The sequence below is a fragment of the Lolium rigidum genome, chromosome 7 (genome assembly GCF_022539505.1).
Source record: "Lolium rigidum isolate FL_2022 chromosome 7, APGP_CSIRO_Lrig_0.1, whole genome shotgun sequence".
Lineage (NCBI taxonomy): Eukaryota > Viridiplantae > Streptophyta > Magnoliopsida > Poales > Poaceae > Lolium > Lolium rigidum.
In genome coordinates, this window is record NC_061514.1 from 135745552 (window position 1) to 135769289 (window position 23738).

Consider the following 23738-nt stretch of genomic DNA (forward strand, 5'->3'; position numbering starts at 1 on the left):
AATAAAGTGGGCACCATCATACCATGTTTGTTTGGGAGAGAGACACGCTCCGTTTTAATTGTATGAGCGCTCTAGTTTTCACTTTTATTGTTCAACGAGCGTTTTATTTTTGCTAGTACAGCGTTTAGATCTGGTTTTTCACTCCTATTTTGTTCAGAGTTTGTTAGTATGCTTCAGTTATATATGATTAGCTCTCTGATCTTTAATGAATATTATAAATTAGAGTTGTTTCAAATAAGTTGATTGGTGTTGGATACGAGTAAAAAGGTTTCATATTAATAGTGATACAAATGGAAGATCTCCTCTGATGTTTCAATTGGGTTGAATTGATCATTTAGTTTAGACTTTTAATATCACCATATGCTTTAATTAATAAGTTTTGTCGCTATGCATGATTATGACCATTATTGCTCTCTTAGTTGGTCGCTATCTTTCTTTTTGCTAGCCTTCATTCTGTACTGAGTATGATCTCTACTTGTGCATCCAACCACCAAAAACTAAAATATGCCAAAAGTTTCACACATACCTACCTATATGTGGTATTTCACCGCCACTCCAAGTAAATTTACATGTGCTACCTTTAAAACCTTCAAAATAATTCCTTGTTTTTGCAATACATAGCTCATGGGAAAGTAGCCTAAAAAAATATTGTGGTGAGGAATATGTCACTTATGTATCTTAGTTCTTATAAGCTGCTTGTTGTGTGGCAATCATGCTGACATGGGGACACCATCATCATATTTTTGATAAATATCATGTGAGTTACTATGCATGTCCGTCTTGTCTGAAGTAAAGGAGATAACCATGATAAAAGGTTAGAGTATGCATATTGTTAGAGAAGAACATTGGGCCGCTAACCAAAGCCATGTTTACATGGTGGAAGTTTCAGCATGGACATTAAAACCTCAAAAATCTCTTATGAGAAATTTATGTTGCCAAAAGCTTTAAGCTTAAAGAGGAGTCCATTTATCTGTTGTCCATGTTGTCCCGGTATGGATGTCTAAGTTGAGAATAATCAAAAGCGAGAAATCCAATGCGAACTTTCTCCTTAGACCTTTGTACAGGTGGCATGGAGGTACCCCTTTGTGAAACTTGGTTGAAACATATGTAATGCGATGATAATCCATGGAAATCTGAGCTAATTAGGACAGGTGCGGGCACTATTAGTATTCGATGCATGAGGCTTGCAACTTATAGGAAGTCTTATACATAACCTATATTACTTATTGCTACTGTTGACACAATTGCCTCTCTTAAAATTTTATATCTCTATGTTTTCAAAATAAAAAGCTCTAGCACATGTTTAATCTCTGCTTCCCTCTGCAAAGGGCCATTCTTTTACTTTCATGTTGAGTCTTCATCTTCTAAGTTATATGCACCGTCTTATGAGAGCATAGTTGTCATTCTTAGTTCTATGTGCATGGTCCAAAAATTATTATTGATTGAATCATGAATGTGTTATTAATTGTTCTTAAATTATTTATATCTAGTCATCCTTTGAACTTTGAAGGTGCATGTCACCTCAAAAATTATTCTTTTTATCACTTACCTACTCGAGGACGAGCAGAAGTTAAGCTTGGGGATGTTGATACGTCGCAAACGTATCTATAATTTTTGATGTTCCATGCTTGTTTCACACCAATTACTATATGTTTTAAGGGACTAACCTATTAATAGTTGCAAAAGTGCACAAGTTCTTGATTTCAACTTTGTTGTGCAGGAAATAGGCAAATATGAAAGGAAATAGTTCATTATGGTGAAATCTGGAATTTCCCGGAATCTGTCCCTGCTGAACACTTTTCAAAGATCGCTTTGAAACTCCATCAAAATGATGTCCACTGGAAAAGTCGTAAACTACAAAGTTGTAGAGAATTTCAAACCGAACAATTTGGATATCTTATTCGTCCAGAACGTACAACGGATGCATCCGGCAGAGCAAAATTACTGCGGAGGTTCGTGCAGTCTCGGAACTCCGAAAGTTGGTGACGTATTTGACACAAACTCTTTCCATACCTGGATATTTCGGCCCAGTCACGAGTTGTGAGGCTCATGAAGCACAGAGGGAAGTCCTAGGAAGGTTCTAGAGGTGCCCAAGAGCCCTTGGATCAAGGGGCATCCATCCCATGGCCTAGATTGCATCTCCAACACTATATATTGATGGAAACCCTATTTTTGGTGGCCCCAAGCATTGTCACGAAAATCCTCCTCCTTGGCAGCAGCCAAGGAGGGGAAACACTCATCTACACCAGCACCAACTCAAGGAAGAAGAAGGCTAAGGGGCAGCGCTCCCCCATGATGCCGGCGGCGGGGAAGGAGTCCCCCGCGCCGCCGCCGGCGCCGCCCACGCCTCCGCCTCTCGGCGCTCCTCGCTGAGCCCTCCAACGTCTTCACCGCCATCTCCATCACCAACTCCTCATTGTATTCAGTGGTCCATCCTCTCATAAACCTCTGTACCGCCCTATGTAACCATGGTGTTTGATGCTATAAGTTATAATCATATGATCTATGTCATTTTGCCATAGTTTATTTGTTCTTTGATTTGATTGGTTGATTCTCTTTGGTTCATTAGAGTTGTATGTTGATATGTTACCATCCTTGGTGCCCATTATATTTGTGCGCGCATGGATCAAGCACCATAGGGTTGGTAGTACTTGTATACTAGAAGGGGGAAGTTCTGCCGGAGTGACAGAAACCTAAGGACGCGAACCGGATAGTTGCATGTAAGGGAGTAAGAGGACCATTTACTTAAGGTTATGGTTGGGGAAACCTTAATGCTTGTTAGTATTTACGGATGTTTGCTAGCAAGCCAATCATATAGTACTTGTAATCCCGGAGGGAGAGCATGTATATTTAGCCTCTCCTACATAGAAAGCTGCATCGAAGACATTGAACCCAAGATCTTCACTAATTGATCTTGGATAAAGCCACCACTATTACCACCGCCTTTTCACACTCATGGTACTGTTAGTTTAGTTTGTTTTATTGCTGCAGCACTAACATTTATTCCGTGTATTTTATTGTTCTGCAAAGTCACCTCTCATACCCGTTATCGTTCTAGTTTTATTTCCTAGACATTGCAAACGCTTAGTGTGCGTAGAGTTGTATCAGTGGTTGATAGAACTTGAGAGAATATTTATCCTACACCTTTAGCTCCTCGTTGGGTTCGACACTCTTACTTATCGAAAAGGCTACACACGATCCCCTATACTTGTGGGACATCACTCCTCTTTAATGCATAAGCATTCAACAACAGTTAACATTCTCATAAGAGATTGAGGATTGATTGTTCAAACTGAAACTTCCACCATGGATCATGGCTTTAGTTAGCGGCCCAATGTTCTTCTCTAACAATATGCATACTCAAACCATTTGATCATGAAAATCGCCCTTACTTCAGACAAGACGAACATGCATAGCAACTCACATGATATTCAACAAAGGTGTAAGTTGATGGCGTCCCCAGAAATATGGTTACCGCTCAACAAGCAACTTATTAAGAAATAAGATACATAAGTACATATTCTTCACCACAATAGTTTTTAAGGCTATTTTGCCATGAGTTATATATTGCAAAGACAAAGGTTAGAATTTTAAAGGTAGTACTCAAGTAATTTACTTTGGAATGGCAGAGAAATACCATGTAGTAGGTAGGTATGGTCGACACAAATGGCATAGTTTTTGGCTCAAGGATTTGGATGCACGAGAAGAATTCCTCTCAATACAAGGCTAGGCTAGCAAGGTTGTTTGAAGCAAACTCAAGTATAAAACGGTGCAGCAAAGCTTACATATGAACATATTGCAAGCTATTATAAGACTTTACATCGTCTCCTTGTTGTTCAAACACCTTAACCGGAAAATATCTAGACTCTAGAGAAACTAATCATGCAAACCAAATTTTAACAAGCTCTATGTAGTTCTTCATTAATGGGTGCAAAGTACATGATGCAAGAGCTTAAACATGATCTATATGAGCATAACAATTGCCAAGTATCAAATTATTCAAGACATTATACCATTTACCACATGCGGCATTTTCTGTTTCCAACCATATAACAATGAACGAAATAGTTCAACCTTCGCCATGAACATTAAGAGATAAAGCTAAGAACATATTTGTTCATACGAAACAGCGGAGCGTGTCTCTCTCCCAAACAAAGAATGCTAGGATCCGATTTTATTCAAACGAAAACAAAAACAAAAACAAACAAGACGCTCCAAGTAAAGCACATAAGATGTGACGGAATAAAAATATAGTTTCACTAGAGGTAACCTGATAAGTTGTTGATGAAGAAGGGATGCCTTGGGCATCCCCAAGCTTAGATGCTTGAGTCTTCTTAAAATATGCAGGGATGAACCACGGGGGCATCCCCAAGCTTAGACTTTTCACTCTTCTTGATCATATTGTATCATCCTCCTCTCTTGACCCTTGAAAACTTCCTCCACACAAAACTCAAAACAAACTCATTAGAGGGTTAGTGCATATTCAAAAAGTCACATATTCAGAGGTGACATAATCATTCTTAACACTTCTGGACATTGCACAAAGCTACTGAAAGTTAATGGAACAAAGAAATCCATCAAACATAGCAAAACAGGCAATGCGAAATAAAAGGCAGAATCTGTCAAAACGAACAGTCCGTAAAGACGAATTTTACAGTGGCACCTAGACTTGCTCAGATGAAAATGCTCAAATTGAATGAAAGTTGCGTACATATCTGAGGATCACGCACGTAAATTGGCAGATTTTTCTAGATTTTTCTACAGAAGGGGCTGCTCAATTTCGTGACAGTAAGAAATCTGTTTCTGCGCACTAATCCAAATCTAGTATTGACTTTACTATCAAAGACTTTACTTGGCACAACAATGCAATAAAATAAAGATAAGGAGAGGTTGCTACAGTAGTAAACAACTTGCAAGACTCAAATATAAAATAAAGTGCAGAAGTAAAATAATGGGTTGTCTCCCATAAGCGCTTTTCTTTAACGCCTTTCAGCTAGGCGCAGAAAGTGTGAATCAAGTAACATCGAGAGATGAAGCATCAACATCATAATTTGTTCTAATAATAGAATCATAAGGTAACTTCATTCTCTTTCTAGGGAAGTGTTCCATACCTTTCTTGAGAGGAAATTGATATTTAATATTACCTTTCCTTCATATCAATGGTGGCACCAACAGTTCATAGAAAAGGTCTTCCCAATATAATGGGACAAGATGCATTGCATTCAATATCCAAGACAACAAAATCAACGGGGACAAGGTTATTGTTAACCATAATACGAACATTATCAATCCTCCCCAAAGGTTTCTTTATAGCATTATTAACAAGATTAACATCCAAATAACAATTTTTCAATGGTGGCAAGTCAAGCATATCATAAATTTTCTTAGGCATAACGTAAATACTTGCACCAAGATCACATAAAGCATTACAATCAAAATCATTGACCCTCATCTTAATGATAGGCTCCCAACCATCTTCTAACTTTCTAGGAATAGAGGTTTCAAGTTTTAGTTTCTCCTCTCTAGCTTTTATGAGAGCATTTGTAATATGTTTTGTAAAGGCCAAGTTTATAGCACTAGCATTGGGACTTTTAGCAAGATTTTGTAAGAACTTTATAACTTCAGAGATGTGGCAATCATCAAAGTCTAAACCATTATGATCTACAGCAATGGGATCATTGTCCCCAATAGTTTGAAAAATTTCAGCAGTTTTATCAATTTCAGTAGTTTTAGCAGTTTCGGGTAATTTTGCACGCTTTGCACTAGGAGTAGTAACATTGCCAACACCAATTATTTTACCATTGATAGTAGGAGGTGTAGCAACATGTGAATCATTAACATTACTAGTGGTGGTAATAGTCCAAACTTTAGCTACATTATTCTCTTTAGCTAGTTTTTCATTTTCTTCTCTTTCCCACCTAGCATGCAATTCAGCCATCAATCTTATATTCTCATTAATTCTAACTTGGATGGCATTTTCTGTAGTAACAATCTTATTTTCAATATCCTTATTAGGCATAACTTTCAATTTTAAAAGATCAACATCAGAGGCAAGTCTATCAACCTTAGTAGCAAGAATATCAATTTTATCAAGCTTTTCCTCAACAGATTTGTTAAAAGCAGTTTGTGTACTAATAAATTCTTTAAGCATGGATTCAAGACCAGAGGGTACATTCCTATTATTGTTGTAAGAATTCCCATAAGAATTACCATAACCATTACCATTATTAGAAGGATATGGCCTATAGTTGCTACCAGAATTATTCCTATAAGCATTGTTGTTGAAATTATTATTTTTAATGAAGTTCACATCAACATTCTCTTATTGAGCAACCAATGAAGCTAAAGGAACATTATTAGGATCAACATTAGATCTACCATTCACAAGCACAGACATAATCACATCAATCTTATCACTCAAGGAAGAGGTTTCTTCAACAGAATTTACCTTCTTACCTTGTGGAGCTCTTTCCGTGTGCCATTCAGAGTAATTTGTCATCATATCATCAAGAAGATTTGTAGCCGCCCCCAAGGTGATGGACATAAAGGTACCTCCAGCAGCTGAATCCAATAGGTTCCGCGAAGAAAAATTCAATCCTGCATAGAAGGTTTGGATGATCATCCAAGTAGTCAGTCCATGGGTTGGGCAATTCTTTACCAAAGATTTCATTCTCTCCCATGCTTGAGCAACATGTTCATTATCTAATTGCTTGAAATTCATTATGCTACTTCTCAAAGATATAATTTTAGCGGGAGGATAATATCTACCAATAAAAGCATCCTTACATTTAGTCCATGAATCAATACTATTTCTAGGCAGAGATAGCAACCAATCTTTAGCTCTTCCTCTTAAGGAGAAAGGAAACAATTTCAATTTTATAATGTCACCATCTACATCCTTATACTTTTGCATTTCACATAGTTCAACAAAATTATTAAGATGGGCAGCAAGCATCATCGAACTAACACCAGAAAATTGCTCTCTCATAACAAGATTCAGTAAAGCAGGTTTAATTTCAAAGAATTCTGCTGTAGTAGCAGGTGGAGCAATAGGTGTGCATAGGAAATCATTATTATTTGTGCTTGTGAAGTCACACAACTTAGCGTTTTCAGGAGTATTCATTTTAGCAACAGTAAATAAAGCAAACTAAATAAAGTAAATGCAAGTAACTAATTTTTTTGTGTTTTTAATATGGAGAACAAGACAGTAAATAAAGTAAAACTAGCAACTAATTTTTTTTTGTGTTTTGATATAATGCAGCAAACAAAGTAGTAAATAAAGTAAAGCAAGACAAAAACAAAGTAAAGAGATTGGAAGTGGAGACTCCCCTTGCAGCGTGTCTTGATCTCCCCGGCAACGGCGCCAGAAATTTGCTTGATGCGTGTAGTTGACACGTCCGTTGGGAACCCCAAGAGGAAGGTGTGATGCGCACAGTAGCAAGTTTCCCTCGCAAGAAACCAAGGTTTAATCGAACCAGTAGGAGTCAAGAAGCACGTTGAAGGTTGATGGCGGAGGAGTGTAGTGCGGCGCAACACCAGGGATTCCGGCGCCAACGTGGAACCCGCACAACACAATCACAGTAACTTTGCCCCAACGTAACAATGAGGTTGTCAATCTCACCGGCTTGCTGTAAACAAAGGATTAGATGTATAGTGTGGATGATGATGTTTGTTTGCGAAGAACAGTAAAGAACAATTGCAGTAGATTGTATTTCAGATGTAAAGAATAGGACCGGGGTCCATAGTTCACTAGCGGTGTCTCTCCCATAAGATAATTAGCATGTTGGGTGAACAAATTACAGTTGGGCAATTGACAAATAAAGAAGGCATAACAATGCACATACATATATCATGATGAGTACTATGAGATTTAATCAGGGCATTACGACAAAGTACATAGACCGCCATCCAAACATGCATCTATGCCTAAAAAGTCCACCTTCAGGTTATCATCCGAACCCCTTCCAGTATTAAGTTGTAAACAACAGACAATTGCATTAAGTATGGTGCGTAATGTAATCAACACAAATATCCTTAGACAAAGCATCGATGTTTTATCCCTAGTGGAAACAGCACATCCACAACCTTAGAACTTTCTCGTCACTATCCCGGATTTAATGGAGGCATGAACCCACTATAGAGCATAAATACTCCCTCTTGGAGTCACAAGTATCAACTTGGCCGAGCCTCTACTAGCAACGGAGAGCATGCAAGAACATAAATAACATATATGATAGATTGATAATCAACTTGACATAGTATTCAATATCCATCGGATCCCAACAAACACAACATGAAGGATTACAAATAGAGGATCTTGATCATGATAGGCAGCTCACAAGATCGAACATGATAGCACAATGAGGAGAAGACGACCATCTAGCTACTGCTATGGACCCATAGTCCAGGGGTGAACTACTCACACATCGATCCGGAGGCGATCATGGCGATGAAGAGACCTCCGGAGACGATTCCCCTCTCCGGCAGGGTGCCGGAGGCGATCTCCCGAATCCCCCGAGATGGGATTGGCGGCGGCGGCGCCTCCGGAAGGTTTTCCGTATCGTGGCTCTCGGTACTGGGGGTTTCGCGACGGAGGCTTTAAGTAGGCGGAAGGGCGGAGTCGGGAGAGTCACGGGGGCCCACACGCTAGGGCCGCGCGGGCCCCCTCTAGGCCGCGCCGCCCTAGTCTGGCGGCGCCCCGTGGCCCCACTTCGTCTCCCCTCCGGTCTTCTGGAAGCTTCGTGGAAAAATAGGCCCCTGGGCGTTGATTTCGTCTAATTCCGAGAATATTTCCTTACTAGGATTTCTGAAACCAAAAACAGCAGAAACAGCAACTGGCTCTTCGGCATCTCGTCAATAGGTTAGTGCCGGAAAATGCATAAATATGACATATAATGTGTATAAAACATGTGAGTATCATCATAAAAGTAGCATGGAACATAAGAAATTATAGATACGTTTGGGACGTATCACTCGTCGACGACTGGGGTGAAGAGGCGGCGCGCGGGAACGCATCTGGTCCTGCAAGCCGGTGCCGTGGCGGTCACCGGTGATGGGTCGGCGGTGAAGCCGAAGGCAACCCGTGCGAGACCGAAGAGTTCGGGTCCGAAAAGGACCAAAGTGAAGGCGGCGACTTCCCGTGGCCCCGCGCCTCCCTGCCCATCTGCGCCAACGCCGCCGCTGCCGGAAGCCACCGCGAATGCCGCCCAGGATGTGCTCGACGACGGGTCGGCAAGGTACACATGAACTCTTCCTCCATTTTTTCGATTGCGGGTAGATACTGAGGCCTCGTCAAATTAGGAACGATTCCACCTCGTACATGGAGATGTTGGAGGAGGTGAACATTAACCCACTCCCCTCCATTCGGCAATGAGAACGACTGCGGGGACGAGGTGGAAGAAGGGGAAGAAGGGGACGAAGGGGACGAGGAAGGGGACGAGGGTGTGGTGGAGGTCACGGCCGATGGAAATCGGAAGAAGAGACGGGCCAACAACTACACGGAGATTGAAGACGCCACCTTGTGCCGAGCTTGGGCCTCCGTGGGGATGGATGCCGTCGCCGGCACAGGGAAGCGGTACTGGCAGCGCATCGAGGACAAGTTCCATAAGCTCATGTCGCGTGTTCGCCATCCTGTCGATCGCACCTACCGATCCCTCCAAGGTCATTGGGACGCGATCAAACCGGCGTGTAGTCGGTGGGCAGCAGCAATGGACCAAGTGGTGTCCAATCCTCCTAGCAGGGCAACTATCGACGAATATGTGAGTGCATATTTGCTAAAGCTAATTGTAGTTTAGCTTGGGTGAGATATTGACGATTTGTTGGTTCCTTTTGCATATGCAGGATCGCATTGCCGATGCTAGGTACAAAGACATGGCCGGCAGCAAGGGCAAGAGCTTCACCATGCGTCATTGTTTTGATGTGCTCCAGCACCTCCCCAAATGGAAATTGAGGGATGAAGAGGTCGCACCGAATAAGGCTGCAATGGTTGCGCTCGACGACACCGAGGACGAGAAGGATGGCAGGAACGCCGACAAGCCGGAGGGGAACAAGAAGACGAAGGAAAGGCTAAGGCTCGAGGGGGAGGTTGCATTGTTGAGGGAAAAGTTTGATCAAATGATGAAGTCGAAGGAGGTGATAGCGACCAAGACTTTGGAGACCAAGCGTGTCATCATCGAGACGAAGAAGGAGGTGAGCCTTGCAAATCTTGAAGCCAGCCGAGAGGAAGCAAAGAGCAAAGCCAAGTTAGAGAAGATGGGGATCAATGTGAAGAAGGCCAAAGCAATGAAGCAACTATTGGCCGAAGAGAGGGAGATCATGATGATGAACACGAAGGAAATGAATGAGGTTCAACTGGAGTGGTGGAAGGAGGCCTCGGAGGAGATCACGTCAAGGCGAAGAGCAGCTCGTCAAGAGGCAACTGCTGCTGCCGATGTGACTCCAGGAGGTGGTGCCCATTGTGCTGACGGCGGGCCAACCTTTGTTTGATGCCGGCGGTTAGATCTGATGGGGAACTATGAACTGTGTCATTTGATGTCTGCACTATGAACTATGCATGAATTATTTGAGTTTTATCGTCAGGTTTGATCGATCATATGCAAATCAATTTCATAAACCTTGTTTTTACGGGTTCGGATGCCGCAGGCGCAGAACAGAGCCCGTAAACCAAAATTGGTTACAATTTTGGTTTACGGGCTCTGTTCTGCGCCTGCCATTTTCCGGCCCGTAAACACGAATTCGGTGCACTGAACTCGTGTTTTTCGGTTCGCATTTTTACGGGCTCTGCTAGAGATGCTCTTACGCTGCGAGTGTGGTGTACGGTGTCATTCTGCCTTTTCCGAGAAAACAAGGGTCAAATGCAGCCTGTGATCTATGGAGTACACAGGCACAAGTTGCACATTCTGACCTTGACACGGGCGCAGCAGTAGCCAGATACCCAGATGTCTCACAGCAACACATAAAGTAATCCATTGACAGGCACGGGTTTGTCCAGTACCGACGTAGAGCTAGTTTTCACGTCACACTCTTAGATGGATTCTCGAAGCTAGCAAAGCATCTTACAATAGTTTCCTCAGAAAATCTATCGACGATGTCGCAGCATGTACCCACCCCATTATCATCAAGCTGTACCTGTTGCACTACGAAAGGATGGCTAGCCGCTAGCCAATCCCGACGAGCTGTCCAAGAATTTTACACGGCCGGCACATCAGAAATTGCTAATTTCGTTTGTGCCTTCATCCCAGTTGTGCCCTCGAACGAAAAAAATAGGGGGGAGGAAAGAACAGCAATGGAGAGATCACGAAAGCTACGCTTGTTGCTGTGGTTGGACTTCGACGATTGCTTCACTTTTGACCATGACATGGTCGATGGTGCATTAGTTTCCTACTGGATAAACATGCTGATGGAGATGTTTCATCAGAAATATCAGAATTAAGGGATGCAGATTCTCTGACTCACCCATCAGAAATATCAGAATTAGTGGGTACATTCTCACTTTACCCACCACGACGTTTCTAGTAGTGGTCGTGGTGGGTAAAGTGAGAATGTAAGTGCACAATAGTAAGAAAATACATAACATACAAACATAGCATTATGAGGGCATGACTTGTAGAATCCTGCTTTCTACAGCTTTGTACCGTTTATCACTTGAGAAAGCACGGGATCAGAACCTAATACTATCATATTTTCCTATCTTGTTTGTACCTTTTATTTGCATTTTGTATTTTGATCTTCATTATATTTTCTTTCACTTGCGTTGTATTTCTGGACATTATTACATATCTAGACACCTTTTGTTCTGTTCATATATTTTTCAATCCTACAGTCTATTGACATATTAAAAAAAAACTGCATGCATGCATGCTAAATTGGCCCAAGAAAACAGCGAGAGAGAATTGCATGTCTATATGTTTTAGTGTGCTATGTATTGACAATTAGTATTGGTATGAAATTGTGTGGCTATTTTTTGTGACAAACTACACGTGCGTGTTTTTCATAGACCGCTAAACTATATTTGTATTATTTTTTCTGATAAGAACCATATTTTTATATATGATTATATTTGCTACGATAAGTTCTTGAAGCAAATGATCTAATTTTACCAATTAACTAATACTGACAACATACTGACAAAAATACATCATGATGCCCTGGAACGTCCCGACGCGGATTCAGTGGACCTAGGTGCGCTCGCACCCGATTACGAAAAATTCAAAAAAAATGCTATTTCGAAGTTGCAGAAAAATTGAAAAATGCAAGCATGTATATATTATCTTGATACTTACTCGTGTAAGTTTTCATGAAAAAAATAAGATTGTATGTGACCTAAACAAAAATGAGAAAATGGAAATTTCTACTTCTTTGAACAATACAAATCCAATCATTATACTAGTGTTATTTGAACATTTTTTTTCATTTCTGTGTAGGCTACATACACTCCTATTTTCCCGTGAAAACATACACTCCTATTTTCCCGTGAAAAAATATTTTATTTTATTTTTGAAACTTTTAAATACCTTTTTAAATTTTTTGAAAACCAAGTGCGCGCGTATCTAGGTTTCGTTTAGTATTTTCTTGAAACATCGCCTCTATTTCCATCTTTTGCATCAGGCGAAAGTGCTTTGAAAAGCCAACCATGTATGCGAGTGAATATTTGTAGCCTAAGTTACACCTAACTCCTTTAAAAAAACCTCGAAAATGGTCTCATGAATTTTTTTAATGAAAATATTAAGATATAAAAACTAGCTAGATGTAGCCCGGGCTATTTTTGTGATTTCCGAACCATGTAGCATAAGCTAGACTAGCCTCCAATATTTTGAAGAGCCACGTGAGACCAACACGTAAAAGCATGCATGGGTCTGCCACTGACTCGCGAGCCAAAGGCAATCTTGCAAATTCCAGCCATACATGACCACAATCGTTGGTACGGTCATAGGTTTCAACGTCTCTTTTGTGTTTGTGCAGCCAACTTTTGAGATAAAACAACAGCTGATTACGAACGCCGTCCTAGTTTTGCACGACCTTTCGAATTCAGAAAGATTATTATACGCAGCATTTTCTCTCCAAAACACTGGAGTCCCCGTCGGCGGCTGCGGCCCCGTGGATCCAGGAAGATTCCCGCATGCTACACCTCTCCAAAGCCAAACGGGCCCAGGCGTACATTCCAAAAAACAAAATCGCAAGAAAAGGAGAAAAAAACAGAGCCGCCACCCACCAACCGCCACATGCCGTACCTCTCTCTCTTCGGCACCTAAAAACTTCTCACTGCCGGTGGGACCAGGTAACCTTCAGGCCCACTGTCATGTAGAATTAGGATTTTGGTACGCGTATTTTGTATGTACAAGAGAAAAGAATAAGCAACCGGAAAGGTCGAAAAGGTGGCCCCAGATGGCGTCCAAAAGGGCCCGAACGATCTGGCCGGAAACGGAATTCGGTAGGGGCACGATTTCTAGATTGGTCCTGCCATCATAGAAGAAATCTACTTTAGTCCAGCAACACCTGAATTTTGTGAGATCATCTTTTGATGAAATTTCCAATCATCAAAGTCATTTGGCAGGTCGGACTCGTTGTAAAACACTCCAGAAAAAGTCCCAACAAATTCTTACAGAGGTGTGATGTGATCAAAATCTAGGCGTTCCGTCGCACTAGCTAATGAAGCGTATTTTTTAGATGTCTATTTGGATTTGTAAAGCTGCACAACTCAAGTCTTTGCGCCTGAAATTTATCTTCCGTGGGATACTTTTGACTTGATGTTTTTGGCTGAGTTCTTATACAGAATGAACCACATTCTCCAAACTTAATAAAAGGTATAATTGCAAATTAAGCACTGATGTACTATCACTGTTGCTGAAGAGCACAAACAAACGCTTCCGCAGTTCCTAAAGCATAACATATATGACACCTCTAGGGTTGATGCCCGATGAGGTATGTCACCTAATATTTATTTATTAAATATAAAATAGTATGAAAAATATGTTTTTGTAAACAAAGGTAAAAGCTTTATCTTATCTATTAATTAAGAAAAAAGTGCCCAGTTAATTAGCCGAAAGCTCGATTAAAACCATACAACATGGCCACACTCACACTCGTCACAAAAGACCCATGAACAAACAAGCTCCATCTCGAAACACCACTCCATCGTGACGAGACAATCTTTCACCACCACCGGAGAGAAGACATCGTGACTACTACGGGAGAAGCATACACATGACACTTGAACATAGATAAAGAAGTCAACCCTCCGAGAAGCTACGCCAAAGCAACGCTAACGACCAACATGGAGGGCAACCTCATCGCCCGCACGAAAGGAGTTCAATGCTCTCAACACTGTTAAAGTTTCAGACAGCCACGCGCAGCGAACCGCCCGACTTACCACTACTCGCACTCGAGCCACGACACCACACAACTCAACCACCCATAATACAAGCTGTACAGCGCAAACCACTCGCAGACCACGGCCGCTGCGCCAATATCCGAGACCGCCGCCCGGCCTAAGAGTCAAACCCTACTCTGAGACACATCGACCAAGCCGACAATCTCACCACACCAGCGACGCAAGATTATCACCTAAGCCATGCAAGCGACAACTCCGCCTCATGAAGCTTCCGCCCGACAGACAATTATGATGCAATTGCAAATTAGGAAATCTTGCAGAGCAAACACATGGTATATGTGGCAAGCAATCTACAAAAACCAACAAAACAAAGAACTTGCAGAGCAAGGATTTTCGGTAAAAGATCGTCAAGCCATGCGAGGGCACTCTATGGCATTACCAAACTCCAGTGGTATATCTGTGAAACTTGGCCAGTCCTATAAATAACGCTCTCCTCCGAGCCAAGCTTCCAAATTCCAAATTGGCCCCTGGCGTCCGTCTCCTTCTCCTCCTTCCCCTCCCGGCCTCCAATTGTCTTCCTCCCGCCTCCCCTCCCCTTGAAGCTTCCCACGCCTCAGCCCGGAGAACCCTAGGGGAGCGCGTACAAGCTTGCCAGCGTCCAAGCATGGAGGCGACGGCGCCTACCGCGGGCGCCGGCGCCAACGGTTCCGTGGCGGCGGCGGCGACGGCGCAGGTGGGGCCGCCCACGAACCCCATGGCGACGGCGCTGCTCACCGATCAGTACCAGTTCTCCATGGCCTACGCCTACTGGAAGGCCGGCAAGCACGCCGACCGAGCCGTGTAAGCACCCTCGCCTCTGCCTCGTATCCTCCGCTCCGTGTATCTCTGCTTCGCTCGTGCTGATTGGATTGGATCGAGACGTGGTGATCTGGCGTGAGCTGGATGGTTCCGGGTTAGGTTCAGTGGAAGGAATTCCCGAGAGACGTGATTTCGATAGATATTTGGGCTGTTCGTGCAATTCTGTCATTGCTATGGTTTAATTTTTTTATTTTAACCAATGTGATATTGATTTTTGTTCTGAATAAATATTGGTGGTGTCTAAAAGCTTTTCGCGCCCTCCCTTAAAACGGCGTAATTATGGGGTTGGTATAGTTGATTATTTGGTGGTTGGCTAACTGATGCTATGGTTTTGCTGTGTGAAGCTCTCTCTCTCACGTGTAGTTTTGATCATCTGCCTTTTCAAAGGTGATGTGTTAACTTATAGGCAGTTCAGTTCAGTTGCACAAGGTTATGTGTGCTGTTTATATTTATTTGCTTAGCTACGCATTGCTTTGGAATGCCCTTCTCGATGTGCATTCTATAATCACTTCACGCCAAAGTTGAGAGTCCAGCTGTCGTTAATTGCTTGGAGTTGCCATTGCTTTCATGTGGGTCCAGAACTCCAGATGTCCTTGTGTGCTAAAAAAAAACTTCCCTGCCCTTTCTATTAGGATTTATACCTAGTATTTTATTTCAGTACACGGTACCTGGATTCTGACACACCAGAGCAGCTATTTCATATGTCATTGTGGGGTTCTCTAGAATTTCGCTGTGTCGATGGAGGGAATTATCTAGATCATTATGTAATGTACTCCTCATGCTGATGCAGAGGAGACAAATGGATGGGGACATTTGAATGATGTAACATCCTTAAATCAATAATGATTAATGCACTTTGCTCCTGTAAAAAGACAGTAAACTTTGCTACTTGAGTAAACAAATGAGACTGTTAGTTCTTTTTCTTTGATTTCATATTTAACTCTTCTATCTGGGGGTTTGGTGCGTTGTGCCTATTATTTTAAAGTGGACGGCGACGTTGTTTTTGTTTTTTTTAGTTCAGAAGCTAGGAATGTTACAAAAAACATTTAATATTGTGACTTGATGGAATATTCTGGGAGGTACTTCGAACTTGTACTTGGCACTTTTGTATATTGCTAAGAAAAACATGGCAATAAAACTCAAGAAGCTACAAAAAAACAGAATAAATAAATAAACTTAGAACCAATTTAGTGTTAACAGGTACCTAGATTACGTAAGAGAAGTGCTTCAACGTGCATACAAATAAAATGCATGTCACGAAATAGCTTATTTTGTTCCTATTTGGAAGAAATATGAACAAATGGTAGGTTCATATTCAACACACATGCACACACACACAATTCAAGTTTTCCCTGTTCTTTGATGTCCTACAAAATACTATTGTGCACATTTGTGACATGGAATTGTTTGAAGGGTTTAATACCAAAGATACTTCTCCGTGCATGCAAGTGTGAATGAGAAGAACATTAAAGGCATTACTATGAGGCTTTGTTTAAAACATAATATGGAGTTCTTTCTCATTCAAATGAAAATAATCAATGCCAAAAGTACTGACACTGCATTGGCTAGGACTACAGAATTTGTTTATCAACATATGACATCCAAAAGTGGAAATTAATAAAAGAAGAATCATGGTATATTTTGGTGATTATCTATGGGTCCGATAAGTGTTGGATATGTGCATGCTGGGTAAATGGTTTGGACTGGAGCCTATGGCCACATGAACTCGTTTGTTGAATCAGTTTCGTAAATGTGGCCCTACAAAAAATCAGATTTGTAAATGTGGACCTACAAATAGACAGAACATGTTTGGTGAATCAGTTTCGTAAATAGGGACCTACAAATAGAAGAGCTTGTTACAGCTAACAACTCAGTATGGTCAACCTCATACTGATTTTTCTCCTTTTCCTTTTACAGGTTTGACCTGTACTTTAGGAAAAATCCATTTGGCGGAGAATTCACTGTTTTTGCTGGTCTTGAAGAATGTATCAGGTTCATTGCGAACTTTAAGTTCATGGAAGATGAGATTTCTTTCCTGAAATCAGTCATGCCAATGTGTGAGGTATCAGCTTAACACTGCATACATATAATAGTTCTTTTTTACTTTTTTTCTCAAATGGTAAATGGTTCTTAGGTCATCCTGCTAGGTTAGCTCTGTAGACTTTCTAGTTGTTCATGTGTATAAAAAAGCTGAATATCAGTGGCTACAAAAAAATGCAACCTCAGATGCTACAAGGTCGACTTGTGTGCTGCTCCATGTATAATCTCATTTTTTACCCATTTTTAATATACTTCCTATAGCTTCTTCACTTGCTTGCCCTGACAAATGCTTATTTACTGATATGCTTGCAATTTGTAGGATGCGTTCTTTGATTATCTCAGGGAAATCGATTGCTCTGATGTGGAGGTGTACTCCATTGCTGAGGGATCAGTAGTCTTTCCAAAAGTTCCACTGATGAGAGTTGAGGGTCCGGTTGCTGTAAGTACAAAGTCCCTAACCAGATGCTGTTTCTAATAAAATATGTCCTAAATTTTGTTTTAAGCATTATCTAAAAGTTGAATTGTCTCTATAGCAACTTATACTCTTCTCATAACATTATCAGGTGGTTCAACTGCTTGAGACTCCATTTATAAATCTCATCAATTATGCCTCTTTGGTAACCACCAATGCTGCACGACACCGCCATGTTGCTGGAAAGTCAAAGGTTCTAATGGAATTTGGTTTAAGACGAGCGCAGGTGTGGTCTTATACCTTCTATGTCAACTATGTTTTTATACAAACATTAGCTATTTCCACACCTGAAACATAGCTTTGTGTTTACCTTTGCAGGGGCCTGATGGTGCAATAAGTGCTTCGAAGTATTGTTTTATGGGTGGCTTTGATGCAACCAGGTAGGTTCTTTCACTTTTTTTTTTGAGGAATAGGTTCTTTCACTTCCCAATGGTATTTCTTTAAGCCCAGCATATTTGGCTTCCTTTTATTTCTGCTGGGTTTCATATCTGGCCTACCCCAACTTGCTTGGGAAAAAGGCTTTGATGTTGTTGTTGTTGTTGTTGCTTACAGAGAGGTGCTATTTTATCCTGAAAATGTTGGTTCACCTTCATTCTCTTTTTTTTTCAGTAATGTATTGGCTGGACATCTATTTGGCATACCACTCCGTGGAACACATTCTCATGCTTATGTTAGCTCATACATGGTCAGTAAATTTCCTTCATGTTACCAATCACCAATGGACAAAAGCTTTCTATATGCTGTAGTTTGCTATCACCGGAGCACCTTGTTGTGTCACACCATACTGTAGTTACATTGGCCAAACAGTTTGTCACTACATTGGCTCCTAAGCTCCATGTTGTATCAAGATTCAAGCTGGAAGATTTGTTTTCTCACTATACTAGCCCTCAATTTATGAACTCTAAATCTGTGGAACATACATTCAGAGCACCGTCCACTGGTGCGATGTGCTCCGATGACGCTGTCCGATTGTGCCATGAGGCTACGCTCTCCCGCTTGTTCGTGCGTAGGCTGACATGAGTGGGGTCATGCTGTGATAAGTCGCGCTGTAGTCCAATTCAATTATGAAACCCTGGTGACCATCTTGGTGTTCTATGATGGATATTTGATTTTATTTTTCTTACATAGCCTGCACTCATGTGTCCTTTTTGTTTTCCTCTTTCTCTTTTCATTTCTCATTTGCATCTCTTCTGGACTTCAGTGCCTTTCCTTCATAATTTAACATTGTGTTTGACCTGAAATGTACGGATAATCATTATCTCGACATGGATTCTTTCGAACATAGCAAATCTTTTCATGTATCATTTTTATTCAATGTGCACAGCCACAGCATTTGGTATTCTCCCTTGCATTTGCACCTACAGAAACTCGTACTTTAATATTCCTAGCATTCTGAAAGATGCTTTATTTAATATTTTCTGCAATTTATTGCAATTTATGTTGTTGGCTGATTTAGCAGTTGTTTTAATTTTTCTAGAACCTCAGTGAGATCCCAGACAGGACCCTAAGGAACAAAGATGGTTCAGGAATCTGCAAGGATTTTGTTACTTTAGTGCAACAGTGGCTACACAAGATTCAGGTATATTTGCAGAACTTATTTTATTCCTGAACAAGCATCAAAATGTGTCATTTGTATCAAGGTATAATCGCAGAATCTTGCTGTGTTGTTTTCAGTTCTTACAATATATTTACGTTATATGTTGTTGTTTTCAGGTAGCAGATTCATTGTCCAGTGTCTTTGGCGACACAAATCAAAGTGAGCTGGCTGCATTTGCATCCTATGCATTAGCTTTTCCAAGCAACTTCCTAGCTCTTGTGGACACGTATGATGTGAGTTGTTAACCTATTGCGACCTGTTTTTCTCTTGTTTTTGCTGTTAATATATGGCTGAATGAGGTCTTTCACAATGTTTCTCAATTCTAACAACCAAACTTTTGTAGTATTTGTATTCTCAAGCTCCTTTGGTGATATGTTTTCAGTGAATTTTCTTATAAAGTTACCCTACCATCATTTCATCCCTTTTTACCTCTGAGCTTCCGCTTTTGTATTTAAAATTGAAAGTATGTCCAACTTCAAGTTTATACATGGTTAGTCTTCGACACTGTTATTTGATTTGAGTATTTGACTGATCATTGGTAGTATCCCCAATTTCTGAAAACTTGTGTGCTTCATTTCTTTTTATCAATTCAAAGAATTGCAAAGCTTATCGAAAAAATATTTGATGGCCATTAGCCTGGCACTACCTTTTTTTTTTACCTCTGAGCTTCCGCTTTTGTATTTAAAATTGAAAGTATGTCCAACTTCAAGAATATACATGGTTAGGCTTCGACACTGTTATTTGATTTGAGTATTTGACTGATCATTGGTACTATCCACAATTTCTGAAAACTTGTGTGCTTCATTTCTTTTTATCAATTCAAAGAATTGCAAAGGTTACCAAAAAAAAATGAATGCCCATTAACCTGGCACTACTCTGAGAAGGCATAACCAACTCTGAATTGATGTTTGTACAACTTTGTACTTGTTTTGTGGTGTGTAACAAATGAATGTGCAACTGTGCATACATGACCTGTTCCCCATCTTCTATCATTTGACAGTTCTGCATGTGCATTTTATACTTATTTATGCTGCTCCTGTGTTCTCTGGACAGAAACCTCAGTTTTTTTTTCCTTTCAGGTTATGCGGAGTGGGATTCCAAATTTCTGTGCAGTAGCTCTAGCACTCCATGACTTAGGGTATGTTGAACCTATCTTTGGCACTTATTCCATGTGCATTGGGTTATTAGATATGAGTTTTTCCATACCAGATTGGATAGGAGCTTGGCTCATACCATTTATGGTAGAATACCAGAATTAAGAAAAGGACTTTTTTCAAGAATATACAAATGAAGCTGTATTTTATTTTTATCAGAAACTCCGTCTCAAATATAGGGGTGGTCGATTACAGTAAGGACCTCTTTGGTTCAAAGGAATTTATAGGAATTTTGGAGGATTCTATTTCGTAGGAATCTTTCCTGTAGGGTTTGTTTGATTTGTAGGACTAAAAACCATGTGACTTTTTCCTATGGGCTATCTTACATCCAATTCCATAAGATAATTTCCCCTATTAGGTCTAACCTCATAGAATTTTCCTATGTTTCAGTGACAACTATGGCATACATGTATTCTTTCAGGAAAATTCCTGTTTTTTTCATGTGGTGCAACCAAATAGCTTCTATTGTGGATTCATGTGTTTTTATTCCTAATGGATTCAGTATGGGATGCCATCCCAGTCCTACATTTTTCCTATTCTGCGTTTTCAAAATCCTATGAAACAAAGAGGCCCTACGGTTTTACAGGTTTAAGGCCCCCCAAGTAGTTTGTTTTCAGAATTGTGTGTACATGCAAAATCCATCATATCCCAGTACTAGAGAGCCCCTCCTACTTCATGAATATAGGATGACATCTATTTTTTCTTTTTTAATATCCTGGCCTTATAGAGTTACAGATGATGTTTTAAATGAATGCATTTTGTGCTCATTTTTTTGTAAATAAAAAATTTAAATCATTTTGGATGAATATAATTTTTTGTGTAGGTATAAAGCATCCGGCATCAGATTAGATTCTGGTGATCTGGCGTATCTTTCTATCGAAGCTCGAAAAGTGTTTCACGCAATAGAAAAGGAGTTTAACATACCTGGTTTTGGGAAGATGATCATTACTGCTAGCAATGACCTGAACGAGGAGACGATTGATGCCCTGAACAAACAGGTAAAAACATGTAACTGAGTGAGTTCACAATCATTTTTACAATAAGGTTAGTTGATGATAGAACTGCTATGGCGATATGTCCATCTTTCACAGGATAACGGTGGTGCTTATATTGCTTGATGCATTTGCGTGTGCTTATGTGGAGCAAATTTTATTGAATACATAATTCACTTCTATTTTTATTTCAAGTGCATATGATTCCAAATTTCCATCTTATTTGCAGGGTCATGAAGTTGATGCCTTTGGTATTGGAACTTATCTTGTAACGTGTTATTCCCAAGCTGCTCTTGGATGTGTTTTTAAGCTAGTTGAGATCAACAGTAGACCTCGTATCAAACTCTCTGAGGATGTGGCAAAAGTATGGTTACTGTTTACATTAACAAAAGAATTGCATAACTTTTCTTTACTGATATATATGGGTGGTACGTTGCAGGTCTCTATTCCATGCAAAAAGAGATGTTTCAGATTGTATGGAAAAGAAGGCTATCCGTTGGTAGATATCATGATACGTGAGAGTGAACCATCACCAAAGGTAACAATGCACCTCTGTTCTTTATTCACATGCAAGGCTCTGTACTTACCGCACCATTTTGTCAATCACAGAAGTCGTATGATATTATAATCTACCTTTGAAGTGGAATGCAATTGAGTGTTAAAACATCGGTTGATTATTTGCTTTACATTGTTATCATGCGACGCTGCTGTCACCTTTCATATCCTTTGTTGACTTCTTTTTCATCTACATCACTGATTCATGTTTATAACTTAATGTCACATTATTGAAATATTCCAGGCAGGAGAGAGAATCCTTTGTCGCCACCCGTTCCTTGAATCCAAGAGAGCTTATGTTGTCCCCCAACATGTTGAGGAGCTTCTGCAGTGCTACTGGCCTGGGAGTTCAAGTATGGACGTCATATCTCTTCTTAAAACGATATTTTTTTGTTGAGAAATCTTGAAAGGGAAGGAACTTCGCAATTCACTATAGAAGAAATAGAGTTGTCCAGTTAATTAGGGAAGATCGGATAAAAAAAACTAATAGAAATACCAGATTTTGTAAGGGAACAAAATAAAAATAAATAACAATGGTAGCTAGCTCACCTGTACGCACGCAGCCAACAGAAGGGCAATACAAATACCAGGGTTAGCCTTGTCACACTCCACCTCCAACTTTGTCGACACAACCAACCACGTTACGGTACAGGGTTTGGTCTTAGTATATCTCTGGGTCTATTGTACTATCTGATGCTCTTTAAAACTATAAGGGGTCTGCTTTGTTGCAAAACATTTTCAAATCACAAAATCTGTGAAGAAAAGTGGCATGAAAGACTCACATGAACCAGTTGTACATTCTAGTCCAGAAGCTGGTGATTGTTACAGCTGAACAAGTACCATGTTCAGTTGCGGGCTGTAGTGTTGTCGGAGTTGATTTAAACATCACTTAATATATTCATATCTGCGTTTTGTGCAGATAAACCTAGAGCAGAGCTGCCCTCACTGGAGAATATCAGAAGCCGTTGCATGCAACAGCTCGAAAAACTGCGTCCAGATCACATCAGGCGGCTAAATCCGACACCTTACAAGGTTCCGTTTCTTCCTTAAATTATCTTTACTTATGTTCCAGTATCAAACGCACACCAGTAACTTTACAACCTTTTTCAATTCGAGCAGGTGAGTGTGAGCGGAAAGCTGTACGAGTTCATTCATTACCTATGGCTGAACGAGGCGCCAGTAGGCGAATTACAATAGATACATGCACGAGCTGGAGTCAGGTCATATTCTTGCAAGCATAGCAATACGTTATACGTTAAAGAAAATTAGGAGCTCTGTTGTTGTACTACATGACCATCCATCAGCTCATGGCCGCATCTTTATAGGCTATTATTTTTATCACGAAATTCCATTTGTACAAACTAATTATTGGTATGAAGGCAGGCAGATCAGTTTACATACATCCCTTGGTTGGTGGAATACTATATGTACTTGTTATGGAGTTGAAACAATAAGCAGGTTAGCTGAAATAAGGTAGCTGCAATATCGAGATCTTGTCTTCTTTGTCCTTGGCAGCGCACACATTTGCAGGTGATTGACTAGAAAAAACGGTGGCACCAATGCGGAGGCTGAAAATAAGAAATACTGGTGCAGTGTCGGCGCTTTGATCTTCTTTGGCTGTTCTCGTTTTCATTTGCTGTTCGTATGCAAGTCTATCGGGAGATAAATCCAAAGGATGCCGTCTGCAGCCTGAGCAGAAAACGACGGGTGATGTACTTCTCAACTACCGTCGCTTTACGGG

At 40.6% G+C, this 23738-nt stretch overlaps 1 protein-coding gene across 1 annotated transcript; it reads left to right on the forward strand.

The window, feature by feature from the left end:
- The first annotated feature begins 14872 nt into the window (after window positions 1-14872).
- On the forward strand, window positions 14873-23397 carry LOC124676701 (nicotinate phosphoribosyltransferase 2-like). The gene is made up of 15 exons (XM_047212743.1): window positions 14873-15169; window positions 17105-17249; window positions 17547-17666; window positions 17791-17925; window positions 18018-18079; window positions 18309-18384; window positions 19177-19278; window positions 19413-19529; window positions 20376-20434; window positions 21274-21448; window positions 21672-21806; window positions 21882-21980; window positions 22242-22350; window positions 22917-23029; window positions 23117-23397. Exons 1-15 carry the CDS (start codon window positions 14994-14996, stop codon window positions 23192-23194), a joined length of 1701 nt encoding a protein of 566 aa, XP_047068699.1. The 5' UTR covers window positions 14873-14993; the 3' UTR covers window positions 23195-23397.
- Window positions 23398-23738: the final 341 nt, after the last annotated feature.

Coding starts and splice junctions, on each gene's coding strand:
- LOC124676701 (XM_047212743.1), top strand. CDS start 14,994: ATGGAGGCGACGGCGCCTACCGCGGGCGCCGGCGCCAACGGTTCCGTG. Junction 15,170..17,104: donor AAGCACGCCGACCGAGCCGT/GTAAGCACCCTC, acceptor TTCCTTTTACAG/GTTTGACCTGTACTTTAGGA. Junction 17,667..17,790: donor GAGTTGAGGGTCCGGTTGCT/GTAAGTACAAAG, acceptor TAACATTATCAG/GTGGTTCAACTGCTTGAGAC.